This window comes from Colossoma macropomum, unplaced genomic scaffold, assembly GCF_904425465.1.
Source record: "Colossoma macropomum unplaced genomic scaffold, Colossoma_macropomum, whole genome shotgun sequence".
Taxonomy (NCBI): domain Eukaryota; kingdom Metazoa; phylum Chordata; class Actinopteri; order Characiformes; family Serrasalmidae; genus Colossoma; species Colossoma macropomum.
In genome coordinates, this window is record NW_023494792.1 from 17,964,583 (window position 1) to 17,985,548 (window position 20,966).

General features: G+C 41.3%; 1 protein-coding gene across 5 annotated transcripts in view; it reads right to left on the reverse strand.

Annotated features, from left to right (window-relative positions):
• The window catches only part of myo9ab (myosin IXAb), a 103,564-nt gene extending 86,193 nt beyond the window's left edge, over positions 1 to 17,371 (reverse strand). The window contains exon 1 of one of the 5 annotated variants that reach the window (XM_036576344.1): positions 17,049 to 17,371. Coding sequence is in view for 1 of the 5 variants with exons in the window: in XM_036576348.1 (XP_036432241.1) it covers positions 16,734 to 16,772 (39 nt within the window). In the remaining 4 variants the exon portion in view is untranslated. Of the gene's footprint in view, positions 1 to 2,563; positions 3,190 to 7,541; positions 7,790 to 16,733; positions 17,019 to 17,048 lie in introns of those variants that run through there. The other 4 variants (XM_036576343.1, XM_036576346.1, XM_036576345.1 and 1 more) reach the window with 4 other exon arrangements.
• Positions 17,372 to 20,966: the final 3,595 nt, after the last annotated feature.

Sequence of the window (20,966 nt, forward strand, 5' to 3'; positions counted from 1 at the left end):
CAGCCACGCCATGTGCACAAATGCACCCCCATACAGTCACAGACGCTGGCTTTTGAACCATGTGCAGATAACAAGCCGGATGGTCCCTCTCTTCTTTAGCCATCTATAAAGAACTTCAAATTTAGATTTGTCTGATGGTAGAGTTTTTACTTGCATTTGAGGATGCAGCGACAAACTGTGTTCACAGACAGTGGTTTTCAGAAGTGTTCCTAAGCCCACGCAGTGATTTCCACTACAGAATCGTGTCTGTTTTTAATGCAGTGGTGCCTAACAGCCCGAAGATCATGGCCATCCAACATTGGTTTTTTAGCCTTGTCCCTTATATACAGAGATTTCTCTGGATTCTCTGAATCTTATATTATTATGTATCGTAGATGATGAAATCCCCAAGTTCTTTGCTGTTTTATGTTTTTCTTGAATTCTTTGCCTGCACAGACTTTCACAAAGTGGTAAACCCCTTCCCATCTTTACTCCTGAAAGACTCTCTGGGATGCCCTTTTTAAATCAATTATGTTACTGACCTGTTCCCAATAAACCTAATTAGCTGTGGGATATTCCACCAGGTGTTTTTTTAAGCGTTACACAATTTTACCAGACTTCTGTTGCCCCTATCCTGACGTTGCTGGCATGAAATTCAAAATGAGCATATATTTTTCAAAAAACAATAACATTTCTCTGTTTCAATATGTTGCAATGATTTGCTCATCACTGCATTCTGTTTGTATTTACATTTTGCACAGCATCCCAACTTTTTTGGAAACAGGGTTGTAGAACAAACTGCTACATAGATTAACACTTGAATAATTTGTAGCTTTAGTTTACAACCACAGACACAGCGCCAGGGTTCTTGATTACTATTCAAGGAACTCTAGTCTACAAATCAGTCAGTGATAGGGATATAAATTTTGGCAAATTCTTTTGACCCATAACAGGCTATAATTATTCTGTGATTAAATGTTAACTGACAAGCCTAAAATCAAGGATGCAATCCATCAAAACATCAATTATAAAAGAGGAACTTCCAGATCTAAATGCTAAGATATGTTTAAAGCCACTGTAAAATACTTTATATGCATACATATATGAGTAGGGACGGGCAATGTGGAAAAATAACACCACGATAATTTAAAATTTCTTCAATATATGATATGCGTCACAATATTTCGTTGTGGTTTAGAGGTTTGATCAGTCAGAACAGACAAAAAAAAAGAACCAGTGGTGCCATATTTAAACAATTCCATCAAAAACTGAGAATAATTTAATTTTTATTCAATGCTTCACACACTGCACTGTTCTAAATCCATTTGAACTGTACTAATTATGCTCTCTTTGTAATGAAACATGCAGTTGCATACTTAAGAAAAATCTAGCTTTTTGCAGGTGCAGAGAAGCTTGATGGGGTGCCACTTTTCTAGTCTACTCTCCTCACATATAAAGTATTTAGATGAAGTTACTGATGACCATACCAAGTCAATTGACAAGGTCAAAACAAAGTAAATCTGGCTCTAATAACGGGCCTGAGCTCGTGCAGCTCAGAAGCAATTGCTAGAACCAGCAGAGCAGAACAGCACACAGAGAGAACTAATAACTCAAACGTGAAATTATGATTGAGTAAAACTGGTCCCTTAATGAACAGTGAGGGTCTATATGGGGTCGGAGGGCAGCTGGCCTAAAGGGGAAAAGAATGCTAGAGATTATGATGATGTTATGGAGGGAGTCATAGGAGCTTATGCAGGATTCTCTTAAAACATTCAGTCAGAGTATGACTTCCAAAGACAAGACAGACAATCTTCTTGTCATTCACTTTCAAATGTACTTCAATGTATTATTGTATTATTTATTGTATTAATGTATTATTTTGGACCAGGTCACACAGGTACTTTCCAGACCTAAACCTCACACCTATAAATAAAAACGTGGCAACATTTCTGAAAGACAGAAGTGGTCAGGGTCCATTGCTGTTTATTCAAAGTTGACATTTCACACATAAGGACTTACGTGACATTTAGGTGAGAGAAGTGGTTTAACCAAGGAAAAGGAAATAAGAAAAAGGACACCAAAGTGTTCCAAAGTACCTGTTAACCACCACACAGATAACACACACGTACTGCTTAAATAATGGTTAAAAATGCCATATACAATCAGCTAGGGTTTATTTGCAAAACAAAGCCAATTTCAGTGTAGATACAGTTAATGTCTCTTTGACAGACAAAGTAAGCTTATAAACAAGGGCAACAGGATAAAACAGATCTACAGTACATCTAACATATCAAGAACATGTACGAAAGTCACGTTGTCTTAAAGCCATAATTGAGCTGAAATTCTTTAAAGATATGACTCGACAGCAAGCAGATAAAACACCCAGCTGCGTTAAGTGTATGCTGAGTATGTTCATGGTACCATCAAGCCTAGAGGCAGTCTATTCCACTTACAGCACACACTAAAATCCAAAGTGACATGCAAGGCAAGCCTACGCAGTTTTTGTTTGGATCAAAGCTGCTCTTAGGAGGCTGAAGAAAAAAAAGAAGATACAGTCTAAGGCAAGCCAAAGATAAAACCTCACCTCTTGTCTCAATAGCACAGCACAGCTGCCTCTAATCATCTGCACTTTCAGGATGATTCCAGCGACAATGCAAGTAGAAGCTGCAAACCAACTTTAGATGCCAGAGTTTTCCCGTGGTCAGCAGAGATTCAACCAGCTTTCAAGGATAACAGCCCATGTCCAAATGCTAGAGTGCATACCAAGGCCATACCAATTGGAAAGTGCCTTAGATCCACAGCAACTTCATCATCCAGTACTTCCCAAACAATAAATTCTCCCCATTCAAAAAATAAACAGTACTTAGGCAAATATTTAAGTGCAAGCAGTTACACGGATCTCTGGGGCACTTTTTAGCCTGCCAGGAGAGTTTAAATACAGGCAAAAGTTGTCATCAGTGGAAGTGAGAAGAATGTGACCAAACCAGACTTGACTCCTTGAACTCCTTGCATACATTTTACATATTTGTAAGCAACATGATATCATTTGAAGAAACATACCCACAGCTCAAACCAGAGTTTCAAACAATGAGCAAAGATACCACCTCCTTTAATTATCGTGGTAGGTGGTTGTGCTGATTTGTCCACCTATTTTTTTCATTAAGTTGTCAACTATGTTGCAACTAGTAGTTGCTGTTTTACCAACAATCACCACAGCAGGTAACAACAGGTCTTTATTTAATTAAAACCGACATAATCCTAATAAACATATGTATTTTATGGGCAAAGTAAAATACTTTACAGTATGGCATGGTATGATATAATGTGTTTAGTAAGAGCTCTTGAGATCTGTCTCAAGAGCTCTTACTAAACACATTATAGTATGGCATGGTATGACTTAAAGTATTTTACTTTAAAATTAAAAACTAAATATGTAATTAACTCAGTAAGGCTCATACAATTTCTACACAGAACCCTTCCAAGAACAGTGGCCTGTGCTGAGTGGGAAAAGTGACTCAGGTACAACAGTCATCCAGTACAATCATCTCTGCTTCTTTCATTTCTGCAAATACACAGAAATAGCAATATATTTTGATGCCTTTGGACAGAACTCATTTATGATTTCACACAATGCTTCCCCTCTAAGCCCTCTGCCAAAAGGCAGCTGTACCTATTTGGCCACTTTCACACATGGTCGGTGTCTTATACCACAAAAACAGAAGAACAAGGCTGTATTAGCCAGTGTGGTATGATAAACATATAGTACAGTACAACAGACTATCACTCATGATTTAGAAACAATCCCTATAATTTTATCACATACTCTAAAATTCTGGGTCTGGCATAATGGTGCTATTGTAACTCTATTTAGAAGAAATAGATTTTTTCAGCTATACTGTATACTGTGGTATAGACTTCATAATGTGAGACTTTGTGTTTGACTATCCCATCTCATTAAGTGGGCTATTCTGAGACAAAGCTGAGGGGGTCGTATATCCAAGAATATGAAACCAGAGCACAGAGTTTAAAGCAAACCATCTATCACAGTCCCACACGAGCCATTTCGCTGTCTCATCCTCCTCAGAGTCAAGGCTGAGGCCTGTGTGCCCAAAGCTTGGACTGTTAACCAGGACCGTTAATTCAGGATCAGATTTCCAGCACCTCTGTTCATCTCAGACCCTGATCCCAGAACCGCAACCATATGAAGCCCCTGCTGAGTGAAAATATGAGACGATATAACCAATAATACTGCAGTGGTGCTCTTCCATGTACCGGTGCTTGTGTGCCATTTACAAGGCGAAACCTGTTATTACAGTGTATAAACATCATTAGACAGCCAGAAAGACAGTGAGAGAGAAAAACAAATCTTGATTCTGAAAAGGGTTATGCAACATCAAGATTCTCATTGCAGAAATTATTTTAACACTTTGCAAAAACAAAGAAGGGACAATTGGTGCAAGCAGGTCAAATCAACTGTGGCCTCATTTCACAACACTGACTGAGTGCAGGTAATTTCAGTCAGAACGACTGCTTGAATATGAACTGGACTGACTTGGCGCACACAATGTCTCAGTGTGCAAGCCCTGATCCTCAGAGTCAAGCATATATGACAGTCAAAAACCCCCCACTGTGGCTCTGGAGCACTGCTGGGGTGCATATGCAGGAAGAATGTGCTTGCTGTGTTGAATGAACACATTGTTCTGCAAGATTGAGTAACAACAGATTGCAAACCTTAGTTGTAGCTCTGTCTTCCTTCCCGTCCTCCACCTCTCTCTCTCGCTCTCTCAGAAGCAAAGGACGATCCACTACACTGTTTAGAGAACGAGATGGTTTGGCGTGGCCACAAAGTAAACGCATAATGTGAGCTATGTTTAAAAGTTCCTAGACTCTGTGCACTGGAGGGGAAAAGAGAGACAGCAATTGTGTGCATAGTGTGTTAGGGCTAGTGGGGGAAAACGAAACATCCAAAAAACACCTTAGTATTTAAAAACTTCTTTTAAATGCATATCATAACTTAATGCGTTCAAGCCAAAATTATGCATCTGAAAGAAAAAAAAAAAATCAGCATCACGTACGTTTATGCAAGCATGTACGAAGGCATTAGCAGAAAAAATAAAACTGTGTGAAATTGTGACATTATATATAGTGGTGGCTCTCCAATTCAGGCACTAAAACCCATTGCTATTACATATTTCATTCATTATTTATTTTGTCGATGGTTGGTCATAGATGAAGGATCTAGCCTACATTTGGTCTGTGTAGTGCCATCTTAAAAGATGAGAAGCATGTACAGCATCCATGAGCACACAGCAAGATTTAGGCTTAAGGCAAAGCTATTTCATTTCCCCCACTCAGCCATGCCCTCCACTGCCCTCAGTGTCACTCAGTCTAGCTTCTCCGTGATCAGCAAGCAGACACAAATATGACTTCCCTTCTCTGTCCAATCTTTGAAGATTACATTCTGCCATAGAGGCATTTTAATCCGAAGGGATTATATTCTTTCAACCGCTCATAAAAGAGCAGATAATTGCAGCCCTTCCTGTCTTCAAATTTGTAAACAAATCAATATTCCAAAAACAATTACTTCAAGATTCAAACACACTTAACAATAACAACAAAAGACTGCAGAAACTGTGTAATGGTCTTGCTATGATGCCAAGGTCCATAAAGTTAAGATCATTAACATAGAATCAGTGGTAAAAGACATGAGAACAGCTACAGGAAACTGTGGATGAACGAAAGAAAAATGAAGAGATAGGAGAGGAGGGGGGGAAGCACAGCGCCTCGGAGACGATCAGTGTCCCCGATTACACACACTCCATTTAGCCCTTAAGGACACAGCCATTAGGGTTAACACACACACACACACACACACACACACACACACCCTCGTGCCATTAGGGCAAACGGTTACATTCAGCAGAGACTTGCCTGAGGGCAAAAATGGGCGGAGACTCTGGAAGCTGTCCCCGTGTCCACATGTGATCTGCTTTAATCAGTCTTTTATTTTGATGGCAATGCAAAGCAAATGACAAAACAGAGCATCAAAATCCACCAAACTAAGACCAATGCCCTGGGAACTGAGCAATGCCAAGATGGGCACTATGGTTGCAAGCTTTTTCTCCTATTTGTTACTGTGGGTAGACAGGTGCAGTGGAAAGAAGAAAACGTTATCCCGATTCCTAAATAGCTCCAACAGCTCATCAATTACAACCAATTTCACTAACCCCTCAGCTCAGTAAAATAGCTGAACACCTTATATAAAGCCTCCAGTATTCCATCAACCACCAGTACTTTTGTCACTACTGACTTTTCAAAAGCATTTCATAAAGTGGATTTGACTGTTGCTATGACACAACTGATAGAGTTGGGAGTCAGGCCTGCCTTAATGCCTTGGCTCTCTAGCTTTGTGTCTGGCCATCAGCAAAGAGTTCAGTATCAGGATTGCTACTTTGATTGGCAAGAGCTTACTGGGGGAATGGCACAAGGTACATTACTGGGGCCTCTTATCTTCCTAGACTTTGTAAATGATGCAGCAATTGATTTTGAAATCGTTGGAAGCATGTGGATGATTTAAATCTTCCACATGTGTCGAGGTCCCAATGTTACCTCTCCTCAGATGACCCTGGACAATCTAAATAGGTAGGTTCACAGCAGTCAAATGACATTGAATCCAACCAACCCCACGACAGTGACTTTTAAGAGGAACCCAGCTACCTTACACCCCTTTACCCATCTGGACAACAGCTACGATCTTGCAAAATGATCAAGATGCGTGGAGTTTTGATTCAGTCAGATTTACAATAGGACCATCACACACATGCTATTGTAAAGAAATCAAATGCAAGTCTTTATTTCTTGAGAAGATAAAACTGCAAAATAGTGTGAAATTAATCTATTAAAAAAGATACGTTGATGTTTTGGTTTATTTAGTTAGGCAAGTCCTTGTTTGTTACTTTAGCCAGACCCACCCCTGAGGCGTCCTTTCTTAAATAACAAGTACCAGAAACACCAGAAACATTAAAAAATAAACTGCTGTTGCATGTTCATGTACGGTTTGTAGATCTTTGGTTTAGCAAGAAGCAGTATTTTCATTTTGTGTTACAACTAGCCTAGACTAAGCTCACATGCAAGAACACCCACTTACACAAAAACACAACACGTACACGTGTATACTCATGCTCACACCAACCAACCCAACGTCTGCAAGAGGGAACATTGCTGGGAGTGATTCTCAAAACTAGAAATGTCCATTTTAGAGAAACCCACTACAGACGACATTCCAAGCACAAAGGCCTCATTCCTTTGTCAGCTGAAGTAAGGCAATCACTCGCTGTACTCAAATCATCCACATCTGCAGATGTACCAGGTTTCAGGCTAAGAAAGACTTTCATCTTTCACCTCATTTCCTCCAAGTTAACAAACTCAGACACAATCGCCTTGACCCTCTATTTCATATAAGAAGGTCAGACACTGAGTTTGCAATCTAATACAGACACTGGACACACAAACACACAAACCATCCACTTACACCATCACACTTTGTAATTGTTTTTTCTCACCTATGACAGCTTGTCCACAAGCTTTTCTCTGAGGCTCCAATCACTTGTCAGTGTAACGCAGTCATGCCAGATTCAATCTACCAGCCCAGCACTATGACTGGCTTGGTCTAACTGCATGCACACATTTACGCACAAACACAGGCATAATGTTTGACACTTTTAAGATCTGTGCCCGTGGAGGCTAGGTCTCCACAGGGTGAATGAAATAAAACCGGCCCAGTGTCTCCTATCTCTGTATAACCAAATCACCCGCTGTTCTCCAGTACAATGGCACTTTCTCCTTCCCCCTAGTGGACTTCAGATTACAGTCAAATTTTTCCCCATATCTCTTCACCTATTCAAACTCATCACTGCAGTGGCGAGTATCTTTGCACGGGTAAGAGTTGGAATGACTTCATGCCTTTTTAAATATAGTATGTACCTTTTTATTTAAACACACAGTACAAATGACCAACAAAAGTAACTTTTTACTGTACGTTTAAAGAATGCAAAACTTGACCATTTAAGACCAGCAAATTCTAAATAACTCTCTTCAAAATTGGTCACAGTCAAGCCTGGATATAATAATTACTATAAGCAGTTCTAGCATCCTTTTGCTGTTCTTTTCCATAATCATCATCAAAATTTTAAACAGAGCCTCCCAATACAGTCCCCATGGCCCTAATCAGGCCTATCAGCTTTATTTCTGTGCTGCAGTAACAGCAATGCGCAAATTTACTCTTTCTCGCCAAAAAAAAACACTTTAAAATGGTGATGCAGATCTCCACACTGTTTATGAAGATCTCTTGTGATAACTGACTGTGAGTGTCAAGACTATTCTCTGAGTTTTCGGACTAATTAAAGTCATTCAGACAGTATAAGAAATGTACTTGCCATTTTTTTTACAAAAACTATGCACAGCCATACTGGTAACCAAGTCATATGAAGTGTTCACAATGAAACTGCAGTATGATATTTAGTCCACAGCTTGGAGATAATGATGGATATTTAATGTAATCCGTAAACCATGGTAAAGCTATTAAGTTCTCCCTACTCTTTTCTAAGGCCACTGCACTACAGGAACAGCAAAGGGAAAACAGGTGTTCCATATTGCAGTCCTGCCCGCGCATCTGCAGGCCAGTGAAAGAAGAGTGAGACGGATCTTCAAAAGGGCTCCTTCCCCATTACACTTAGGTAGTGCAACAATTCAGGAGCACTTAATGATATGCCTGGTCTCAGTACAAGGGTAGCTATGTGAACATATGAATGACTGGAGGGGGGGATGTACACATTAATGAAGCATGTGTTAAAAGACAGAACTGCATAACAGTTGCATCACACCATTCTGCAAGTCTGTTCAGCTCCAGGTCTGACTGGTCTTATCTTTGAACAGATCAGAGAGAGAGAGAGAGAGAGAGAGAGAGAGAGAGAGAGAGAGAGAGAGAGAGAGAGAGAGAGAGAAATAAGAGTCATAATGGCTTTGATGCATTTCCTTCTGATCTATAGAAGGTAAGGTTCTCTTTCTCTCTTTTAACTAAGGCAGTTAATTTGCATTTCAATTGTGTCATCGTCTGTAGGAGGATCCTTAAAAAGAACAAGGAGAGCTGAACTGGGACACATCAAACTACATGGAAATTTAGCAACTGGTGTTTGAATCGACTTAGCTGGAAGGGTATATACATTTAAAACATTAAAGCCAGCGTAGTGCCCCATTGTTACAGCTGACTAAGACACACAGTGCTGCACAGGTGTCAACCCATACCATTTACCCATATAAAATATGCTTTAAGTGCAGTTTTGGAGATATACGGCCACATACAACCGGATTACAGGAAATCTATTGTAATACAGGTTCCTCATAAACTCTGACCAATAACTGTGTCAAGCTCCGATTTATTTTCACTTCTGTTTTTTTAAGCTAACCAAAAAGTAATCTGATCAAACTGTACTGTCTTCTGACTTCACTCCGTCTTTCAGTCTCTTTTTTCTGACTGCCTTTGATTGTGTCTGTGTCTTTAATGGTGTGAGGGACTGTTTAGCTGCTTAACTCTAACTGTAATAAGGAAATAAAGAAAATCATTAATTATTAATTGCTGTTGATCTTAATGGTAGACACACATGAGTATCAGTGAATTTACACAGTTTGGCTGTGTATAAGAGGTTTATCATTTGTAGGCTGCTGACAGCTATGGTACTGAGCACATATAAGCAGTCCACACATACTATTCAAGCTGAACACCCTCCTACTTTCCTAATCCTGAAGTGGAAAGAACACATACTGCATATAACACTAAAAGGAAAACCCCCTCACCTACTAAAAAAGGAAAGAGAACATTCACGAGACGTCTACACTGAAACATTTACGTAAATGAGCCTATAAGTGAGCGTTATGAAACAAACAACCAACTGACTAAAGGGCTCTGAAAAAGAAAGAGAAAAAAATATAGCAATAGTTACTATTGCTAAATCACTTTTAAACACTTTTAAAACCATGAGATGCTCTGACTTTGACCAACATGATGACTCCAACCAACATGATGAGTTGTCAGAGTGGAACACTGATTGTTGACAAAATTGGTCTGGTGAGCACTAGTCTGGGGGGAAACAACTTCACTGAGTTTGGTGTTCTTAGCACCATGTCCGTATGTTACCTAGTTATGCCGAGCAACTTTTTACGTTAGGCCTGTCGCAATTACGTGGTGACGGCGATATTACATGATCATTGCTTTTTTTTCCGGGCCGATTATTTTCCACAGTAGCAGATTTCACAATCATGCCTTTATGTTGCAACATATACAAAGTTGGGTTGAAGCAAATGCGTAATAAAAGAAAACAGAAAACAAATTAAATGAGATGTCATGGGAAAACAACAACAACCAACAAGAGCAATAACATATTTAGAGGGAAGCACTGATCAGATTTTTTAAAGCTTAAGCTTAAGCTGTGACAGTCTTCAGCTGAAATTTCCCCTTTGTCTTTGGTAACACTTGCAGCTATAGACAATGGACAATGTTGATGTGTCTGTAAAAATGACAAAGATGACATTAGCTAGGTAGGTAGCCAAGACCAACGTTATTAGCATTTATGCTATCAGCCACAGAACAAGTTTTTTGCTCATAATGTTACACTCAAGCTCTAGACAATTCTGTGTAGACATCTGTGCGTGTAAGCAGAACAGCGCACTATACTGTTGTCAGTACAACACAGAGCCTGTTCACACCTTACATCAACATTCCTGTCGGGATTATATATGGATAAACTTTGGCTAGATTCCGTTTACACTTTTTCCTGCATAAAAAGCACATCAACATGTACTTCATTTCCATTTTACTTTTGTTTACTCTTTCCCCCCCCATCACTATATGAGCAGATATGCCAGGACACCTTCATCAGCCTGGAGTGCACTGCAGGCACTCGGTTGTGGGAAACTTCAGCCTTGTGGATCCTTCATCTTCTGATTCATTGTTTATTCGTTCACCCGCTAGTTAAGGCTCGGCAGACACATTTCTGCTCACATAATCGTACAGGGACAACAAAACCAGTCAAGATCCGTCTCTGACTACCTCCGAATGTGGGCTGAGTGATGCAATCATAATCCACACACAATGCCTCATGGGGCGTTTACACCTGGCTTTTCATGCGGTCAATGGAAATCCAAACATGATCTGAACACCGAACACACATGATAATGCAAGGTGTAAACTGGTCCATATTGTAAGCTAACAAATTAAGCAAGACAACTTACTGTTGAAAAATAACTATAACAATAAATAAAAGGACGAAAAGACAATTGTTATTCGTGATTTTTTGTATAACAATCGAGCTAAAATTTCATGATCATGATGGGCCTATTTTATATGTAATTATAGGCTAAACATTTTTCCTTATTACTACACACTAATTTTACAAACAACATTATGTCCCATCAGGGTTTGTGGATATACTGTGGATAATGTAACCTCTGCAACATCTGAAAACACCTAATTAAACAACTTATATGACAGATTGACGTCAAATAACAAAGCATAGATTAATGTCAACTGACTAGTAGGATGCAATCATGTCAACGGTAGACAGGTTCTTTATAAGCAGCGATTTCAAATGTGCAGAAATGATTTAATGAAACTCCCATCTGTTTTCTACAGTATGGTGTTAACCAGCAAGTCTAAAAACCACATGCCTGAAAGAGGTCTGTTCTACCATACTGCAGCTGAATTTAACAGACAACCGAACTCAGTCTGTGTTCTATTCAACAAACAAAATGACATGTTCCAGAAATCAGTGACAGCACAGAATGACAGAGCTTGCCTGGTCGACTGGCCACAGCTATGACCAGTCCTGAGTGTGTTGAAGGAGGGAGAGCAGAAGGCAAGGCAGCAAGGACAAGCGCTGCAGTGGAGGAGAGAAAGAGACAGCAACCCCACCCTGTCTGTCCCACTGTCCCTGTAATCAACCTCTCTGTACAGTGTGAGTGCGTGTGACCACGTGTGTGTCCATGAGTGTGTATGTGTTTGCAAAACACTGAATGACAGTATAAACCAGCAGACACAAAAAAATCATGGCTTGGCAAAAGAAAAAAGGGTGCCACCAGAGTCGCCAAAATGAAACAGATAGAACAGGTTTTCATGAAAGAACGCATCAAAAAACAGTCAGTATAACATTTTTAGCAAACATTTACGCATGTATTCTAAACAATTATTTGGAGAATGAACAAATGCAGGAGTGACTGAGAGAGAAAGGGAGAGAGAAACAGGAGAGAAAAGTAGAGAGAGAGAGTGTATCATACAAGTATTTAAATCAGGCAGACAAAGCATGAGAAATGAGATAAGAGAAAGACAGTAAACAGAGACAGACCCGAGTTCAGGCAGCCAGACACACACCTGCAATGTACAATGTTATAAATCAATTTTTTAACAGCAGTTCAATCCTAATTATGACTCAGTAGTTTGATGCAATATTGCAATTACAGGTTGGATATAGTTGATCTGGCAGCAACACACTGATACATCAATTCAGCGAATGGATTGCTAAACTCCAGTAAGACACAGCTATAGAAGCTTGCTCTATATTAGATATTAAAAGGGATATTTTCAAACTCCAAAAATATAATTCCGACTTTTATTTTCTCATTTAAATAGCGGTCTATAAAAAGAAAAAAAAAAATCTTAAGTTTTGCATTGGGCTAAACCACACCCGGAGGCTCTGTGACTCAAACCTTTATGTGGGAGCAAACCAGCAGCCTCAGACAGAGACATGACTGTTCAGAGGTTAGGACATGGCATGACAGAAACTCAGTTCTCTGGTGTCTCCTGAAATCCTAGACAGCAAACTACTTTATAAAAGATACAGTTTCCTATTTATGTGAAGATTTAATTACAGATAAAAGTGGATAATTGATGCAAAAGCAGCCGCTTGTGCAGTTTACAATCACTTTCCATTGTGTTAAATTAGGCAAAAATAGCTGGATGGGACAGACAGTAATGCACTCCACTGACAGTTTTTCCATCAATAGGCGCTCAAATGGTAATGTTACAAACTGAACAGCTCAGCTGATGAGGACATTTTGACAGGATTTACTCCTTACTCCTCTGAAAAACCACCCACTTCTGGGAAATTATTGGTTAAATCAGCATCCCTAATGACACGTTGCTAATGTGAAGCCGAGTATTCTTCCACTGAACAGCCCGCAAGCTTTTTTACAGTGAGAGCATTTATCCTGCTGATGCTGCCCTGCTGTACTTTAACTGTCAACCCACCAAACAACTCCATCAATCATGCAGAGCTGAGAGGTTTGAACATGAACCTGCAACAATGCTAGTAAAGGAGGTCAAGGTAAGAGTGATCTAAATTCAAATCTCCACATAACCATCAGAATACGTGGAGTCAAAGCCACAAAAGAAGGTGCTGTAGCAAAAAAATAACTGATGTCAAAATCCATGCAGATTTAACCACTTCACCAACATCTGTTGTGAATAAGGTGTCAATATGATGTACAACCTACAACCTACTCAGGTTAGCTGAGATCGGGTTTAATATCTTAAAAAGGACACAATCTTGGAGAGAGCCTAATGCAGGGGTACACAACTCCAGTCCTGGCCACCATGATGAGTGCCCAGCATAGTTTGGTATTTTACCTACTCAAACACACCTGATTATATTTATCTGTTAACTTCAAGCTTTAGTGGGTGTGTTTGAGCAGGGAAACCTACAAACTGTGCTGGACAACAGCCCTAATGTATCTCAGCAGAGCTATGCTAATTAGCACCCATGGTTCTTTCAGACTCTGAGACTCAGAAGTTCTCTGCCATTGCACTGATACACTGCTACCACCATCGTTTACCACTAGCATTTAGTAAAGCAAAGTTTAGAGGACTGTGTCCACGTAGTTTCTTGCCCTTTGAAGTGCATCAAAATTTTAAACTGCATTGCCAATACAGTCCTTGCTCTATTCTGAAAGTCTCTCCTTTACCATCTTTTGTGAAAACTACTGTCAATTGTCACATCTAGGCATCTAGTGCATCCCCAAAGTAAAATGTACGAAGAGGGTGGCGAGGCTTATGCTACATACGCATCTATGCTCCAATGACTGGGTCATTTGTTAAGTCGCTTATAAATTCTAGGGGTTGTGATTTTTTTAGGGTTCATTTTTGTTATCGCGAAACAAATCGAATCTTGAAATCAGAAATCAAAAATTGAGCTGAACATACACTACACAGACAAAAGTACAAGGACACACCTCTTTGGGTGCTTTAGCCACACCCATTGCTTACAGATGGATAAAAGTAAGCACAAAGCCTTGTAGTTTCGATAGACAAACACTGGCAGTCGAACTGCTGAGCTCAGTGACTTTAAACATGGCTTTGTCATAGGACGCCACCTCTGCCACAAGTCAGTCTGTGAAATTTCTGTCCTGCTAGATCTGCCCCAGTCCATTGTATGTGCTATTATTGTGAAATGGAAGCACCTAGGAGCATCATCAGCTCAGCCACGTATGCTGTAGACCAAGCAAACTCACAAGTGGGGCCACCAAGTGCTGAAGCGCACAGTGCCTATCTTCTGTTGAATCACTCACTAACGAGTTCCAAATTGCTTCTGGAAGCAACATCAGCAAAAGAACTGTGTATCTGGAGCGTCACAAAATAGGCACACCGACACTGCAGCAGATAAAGCAGCAGAAGGCAGTCTGATGGACAAGTCTGGGTTTGGAAAATGCCAGGAGGATATTACCTGCCTGACTGCATTGTGCCAACTGTAAAGTTTGGTGGAGGAGGGATAATACTGTGGGGTTGTTTTTCAGGGGTTGGCCTAGACCCCTTAATTCCAGGGAAGGAAAATCTTTATGCTTCAGCATACCAAGACATTTTAGACAATTCTGTGCTTCCAACTTTGTGGGAACAGTTTGGGGAACAGCCTTTTCTGTTTCAGCATGACTGAGCCCCAGTGCACAAAGCAAGGTCTATAAAGGCATGGCTGGGTGAGTCTGGTGTGGAAATACTTGATTAGCCCGCACAGAGCCCGGACCTCAACCCCATCAAACACCTTTGGGATGAACTTGCACAGAGATTGCGAGCCAGGGCCTCTCGTCCAACATCAGTGTCTGACCTCACAAATGCTCTTCTGGATGAACTGGCGAAAATTCCCAGACACACTCTAAAATCTTAGAAATAAGAAATAAAATAAGAAATAAAAAATAGAAATCTTCCCAGAAGAGTGGAAGCTGTTATAGCTGCAAAGGGGGGGACCAACTCCATATTAATGCCTATGGATTTAGAATGGGATGTCATGAAAGCTCCTCTGGGTGTAATGTGTAGGTGTCTCAATACTTTTGTCCATATAGTGTATGTGTATTAGACTGAATTCCAACATTCTTCTCAAAAAGCATATTTCTGCATGTCTCACAGTGACAGAGAGAAGGCTTAGGATGAGATGGCCATTTTAGTCAAGTAGACAGAAAGTAAGAAAGGGAACAGAGAAAAATCAGGGAGCTGGCTTTAGAGAATCACCAAAACAGATATCTTTCACTTGAGATGTGTTTTCAATGGAAATGTCAGAGTTAAGGTCAATTCCATGTCAAATTCAGGCAGTTACAGTGATTAACTGATACACATATTACTGACATATTCATCTACGCACTAAAGGTAGACTTTCAAGCAACTGAAATGAATATGTGGATACCAAAGCTGACCTTATCCCTGACAATCTTGCTGCGAAGGCACATGCTGAGTGTGTCTGTCTCCCTGTTATATGACCATGCACACAAAGAGTATGTTAATGCTGAAAGCGAATGGCTCAGGATTCTTCATGAAACAATGCGCATGAGCAGTCGAGCTCCAAAGTCAAGTGAGGTGAGGACTGCTGCTGTGCTTGGGTGGACCTGGACCACCAATTGCAAAAAAGACAGGTGACATTTCATGGTGTTGAGAAATGTGTATTGCAGGTAACTGCACCGACAAAAAAATCATTTGCATTAATTGTGGGTGATGCATCCTGATCTTCTGCATGGTAGTAGTACTGCTTATAATGGTGCACCTACAGCCAGTAAAAACCATCAGTTCCCTCTATCAAGCTGCCACAGTGACTGAATCCTCTCTCTTCCTGTTCATGTCCCACCGAACAACCGCACACACTGGCTTTAATAACACGTATTGGTTTTGAATTACGAGGCCGTGCAGCTTCCTGCCCCTTACTGCCGAGCCTACACTGCATCTCACACGCAACAACTGTAACAACCCACGTCAAAGCCCAACGAAAGACCAGAATATCTCTGCGTATTTCAGACCTACAGTAAGGTCAAACGGTGCCAGCGACAGCACCTCTAGGCTACTTCATTTAAATCGACTGTATGTTGAAATGCCCATAGTGTCTGAGCGTCCTTTCTAAGGAAAACCAGCCCAGTGTGCGTCACGCAGCCCGGAGCCAGGCTCAGCAGAGCTTGTTGAGTGTGACTGACATACTGATGCTTTAAACTCGCCTGCAGGGCCAAACAGCAACGTTCAAAAACCCCTCACAGGAGCCGAGCCGAGACGAACCGTCATTAGCGTAACAGCCGTCTTAGCCTCCCCGGTTAACGTTACTGCCTTTCAGACTGAGAGACTGCGCTTTACGAAAATAGCCGCAGCGCTGTCACAACAGAACCAGGCGCCTTCCTTCGACCACCAGTCCGACCGAGCGGCTCAGTTCAAGAGAAAAACAAAAGAAAAAGACAACGCTAACCTGATGCAGCACGTCCACGTCCTTCCCTCGACTGAACATGAACAGCTTCCAGTCAGAACTCGACCGTTAACGGCTTCACAGAGAGAGGGAAGGAGAGGGAGAGAGGGAGAGAGAGAGAGAGAGAGAGAGAGAGAGAGAGAGAGAGAGAGAGAGAGAGAGAGAGACGAGGCGCCGCACGAGCTGACAGAAAACAGACCACCTCAGAGACAAACTTCCCACTTCCAACCACCAAACCGACGCAGCTCGTATTTCTGTTCCTCCTTCTTTTCCTTCAGCCCTTCCGCAGAACACGTCGCCGGCTCCACACAGTCTTACCTTCGCCAAACTGACGGTTGGCTCCGAATCCTCCGCGCGCCCCCAAGAACGAACTCTCGGTCAACGCGCGCGCGCGCAGCGTCGAATTAAAAAGCTCGCGTTTTAAAACCCGCGAGGAAATGAAAGCGAGGCGGCAGCTGATGCGGTCGCTTTCCGAATGTCCTGTGTTAACAGGCAAACATCACTGAGTACGGAGGTCCAGCGGGCCTCGTCCTGTGTATCAGACTGCGGTGCTGAGGTAAACCGATGACCCCCCCTCTCTCATAATCATCAGCGTACGGTGACGTGCTCGCGCTCTGCACGTACCGGGGTAACACACACACTCTCTCTCACACACACACATACGCACACACACACTCCTGTAAGGGGTGGGAGGCGCGTAGAGCCTCGAGGAGGGGGCGGTGATGGAGCAGCCAGATAAACACGAGGGGAAATGGGCTCTGTTCATGCCTGAAGTAACTTAAAACAGCGACTGCAGAGTGATAGTGAGACCACATTCCGCCATCTGGGCCGTATTACACTAATGTGATGTCATGTCGAGGACAGTACACTAACGGCACTGCCAGGGGAAAGTGTTGTGTTAAAGGCCTGGCCTGCTTTACTAAATACTGACTGTGATGACGTAGCACGCCACACTAATTTGTCACAAACGACTGTGGATTTACATCTTGAACTGGCGCATGGCAGATGGTGCTGGGCCTTAGGGAAGACTGGAAATGTGAAAATTCAGAGTCTGTTTCATCTGGCCATCCAGAAAATAACCCTAATCCCACCCCCTCACCCAATGGGAGAATAAACATTTTTATGCTGTGAATAACTTCTTAAATTCTTATTTTATTTTTGAAATTGTGTATTTGAGGCATTTTAGCAACAAAGTATAACTCACACCAGTCGTGGTGCTTTTCTCTTCACAGCCACACCGTATATAAGCGAAGCTTTCTTCACCTTAAACAACTTGATCTCTGCCCAATTTACATCTCTCTTTTTCTCTCTCTCTCCATAAAAAATATGCACACACTCCCAGGGCGGTTTCTAGCCCCCCTCTCCTATCAGAGTCCATGGCAAAATGAACCAAGTGCAAAAAATGCTGGAGAACACAGCCTAAAACTAACATACAATGTATTTAATATTTGACCGCCTCAGATACACTGCATTAAAACCGGCATGCTTCTGTGATGGATGTCATCACATGTGCTCGGGAACATTTAGAAAAAACATTGTCAGTAAACACTGTCCGTCACTGCATCCACAAAAGCAAGTTAAGACTGCACTATGCACACTGGCAGTCATAAGTCAATAGTGCCCAGAAACACTGCCAACTTCTCTGAATTCAAGCTAATCTGAAATGGACTGATGCACAGTGGAAACAGTCTGATGAGTCAACCTTTCAGATCATTTATGGAAAAACAGACATTGTATTCTTTGGGCCAAAGAAAAAAAGGACCATCCAGATTGTTACCAGCATAAAGCTCAAAAGTCAGCAGCTCTCATGGTATAGCGGGTATTAGTGCTGATAATTTGAGCTTCTATTAAAGCATCATTAATTCTGAACACATTTTGGAGCAGTTAGTTTCAGTTATGTCCATGCTTATTTAACATTTAAATGCCAAGCCACATTCTACACGTGTTACAACAGCATGGCTGCACAATCAGAGAGTGTGGGTGTTAGACTGGCCTGCCTGTTTCCTATTGAAAACGTGGTTCATTATGAAGTGCAAAATACAACAACAAAGGCCCTGTATGGTTGCGCAGTTGAAGACTTGGATAACTGAAGAATGGCAAAAAAAAAATGTTTGTGCACAAAGTCTCCCTGTGACACCAAGAGTTCCATGACCTGATGTGATGCTCATACACAACCCAGTTCAAGCAAACATGATGGAGATATGATGGTCCGGTCCAAATGCAGCAGCCTGAGAAATCATCCTCTAATCATCTTTTGAGCTTAGGCCTAAGTGAGCTGTGTGTTTTAATGTGAGGTTTATCTTAAAACCACCAAAACCACCAAATATGTTAATCTTTGAAGCAGAGGAAATATGATAAATCAAAAGAAATGTTCACTCATGTCTGGGTTGTTATGGTGGTGGAGACAATCAGGCAGAAGCAAGATATCAGACCCAAACGAGCTAAAAATATCAAAAAAGATAACTAATGAAGAGCATCAAGCGAATGTACAGTGTCTAGCCCCCAGCACTACGGCTCCCTGGTTCTCAGATTTATTCTCCTGGCGTGATGCCATCCTTTGGGTGATAGGTGTCCTCCACACTGGGCTTCAGTATTTCACCATCTCTGCTGCCCCATTAACGTTTATAGCACCAATAAAACACTTCGGAGTAGGGCAAATGAATTCAGCGCTCCACTACATACAACTCAGGGCATTTGCGAAGTGGCAGGCCGCTAAAAAGAAAAAGAAGAAGAACAGATTAGAGCGGATCTACTGAACAGCATGTATTAACAAAAACAGATGAGGAAATTGAGAAGGACTATTACTTGTATACAAAGGTGCTCAACAGCATGGTTGCCTGTTGTTACTCCCAGTCACTGTGGCCATACTCATATGAATCCCACAGTTGAGAGGAAAATGATGTTAGGAAGTTGCTAAGCTGTCTCACAGCCTTCTAAGTACAAGGTGTGAACAAGCAGCTAGTGGCCAGAATAATCCTTTGGGAGGGTGGCAGTTGTGCCATTTCAGAGTGAGAGTGAAAGATGCTATTGCTTGCAGGATAAAAAAATGATGCCCCAAAATTGGCTAGCTAAATTTACTCAGTTACACATACTTTAGTAACTATTTTTACCCATTTTTCCAGTTTAAGTAACTTAAGCTTTAAGTACACCCTTAAAAAAAGATGGTTCAAGGGTTCTTTAGTAAAGAGAATCATTTTAGAGTTTAGAACCATGAGTTCTATATAGAACCATTTCATGTTTAAATGGTTCTGTTCATGGTGAAATGGTTCTTCAGATTGATAGAGAATGTGTTGTATATGGTTCTATATAGCATCAAAAAGGGTTGTTCTATTGTAACAAACTTGACATGGCAAATTCCCACTCACTGGCTAGGTGGGTCTCCATCAATATTACTAAGCTGGGAGAGTGAGGGCTAGCATGTGCTTCCTCCAAGATACATGGTGCCATACACTCAATCTTTTGAACTACCACTAATGCAAAATCTCCAGAATGCTCAGCACTCTAGGAGGTGAGTGCTAGCTGCCAGTTCAGATGCTTAGGAGAGGAGGTTATCATTCTCTCCCAGAGAGAGCAAGGGCTCCCAGTCACAGATGGCTGTGGCATCATTGCGAATCTAGCACACCTTTCGAGTGGCATGTTCTCCCAGCAATAGGGAGAACATGCCACTCAAAAGGTACACAATTTAAATGTATTTGTACTTCTTTAAGCATTTTCAAAGGATAATACTGTAGTGTCCTCCTACTGGCTGGTGCTGGCACTGAGAGACTGTGTTTTTGGTTGTTAGTTTAAATTGTGTTTATTGCGGGTTTAGTTGGGGGTTTGTGTGAGGGCTGGTGTGTGGCTAGAGGTGACCTCCCCCGTGAGTTTGGGGTTCTGTATGTGCCCTTTCTGCTGGTGTGTTGAAAAGAGAGCATTTTTCCCAGCAGAATCATGGCCACCCCTGTGTTTCTTCTTCTGCTGACACCACAACACTTTTGCTTCTGCTCAAGTATATTTGTAAGGAAAGGAATCTGCTCTCTTATCAGTTACATAGTATTTAACATAAAATTTCTTTCCTTTTCAAATACACCTAAGCAGAAGTAAGTATTAGCCTTTGAAAATGCTCAGGGAACTACAAATACATCTAAATGGTGCCTAAATGGCATTTACTCATTCCTTTTTTGTGGTTAATTTTAATATTTTACATTGGTCACAGCATCTGTACTGCTTTGTTATTGTGCACACCTCTGACTTTTG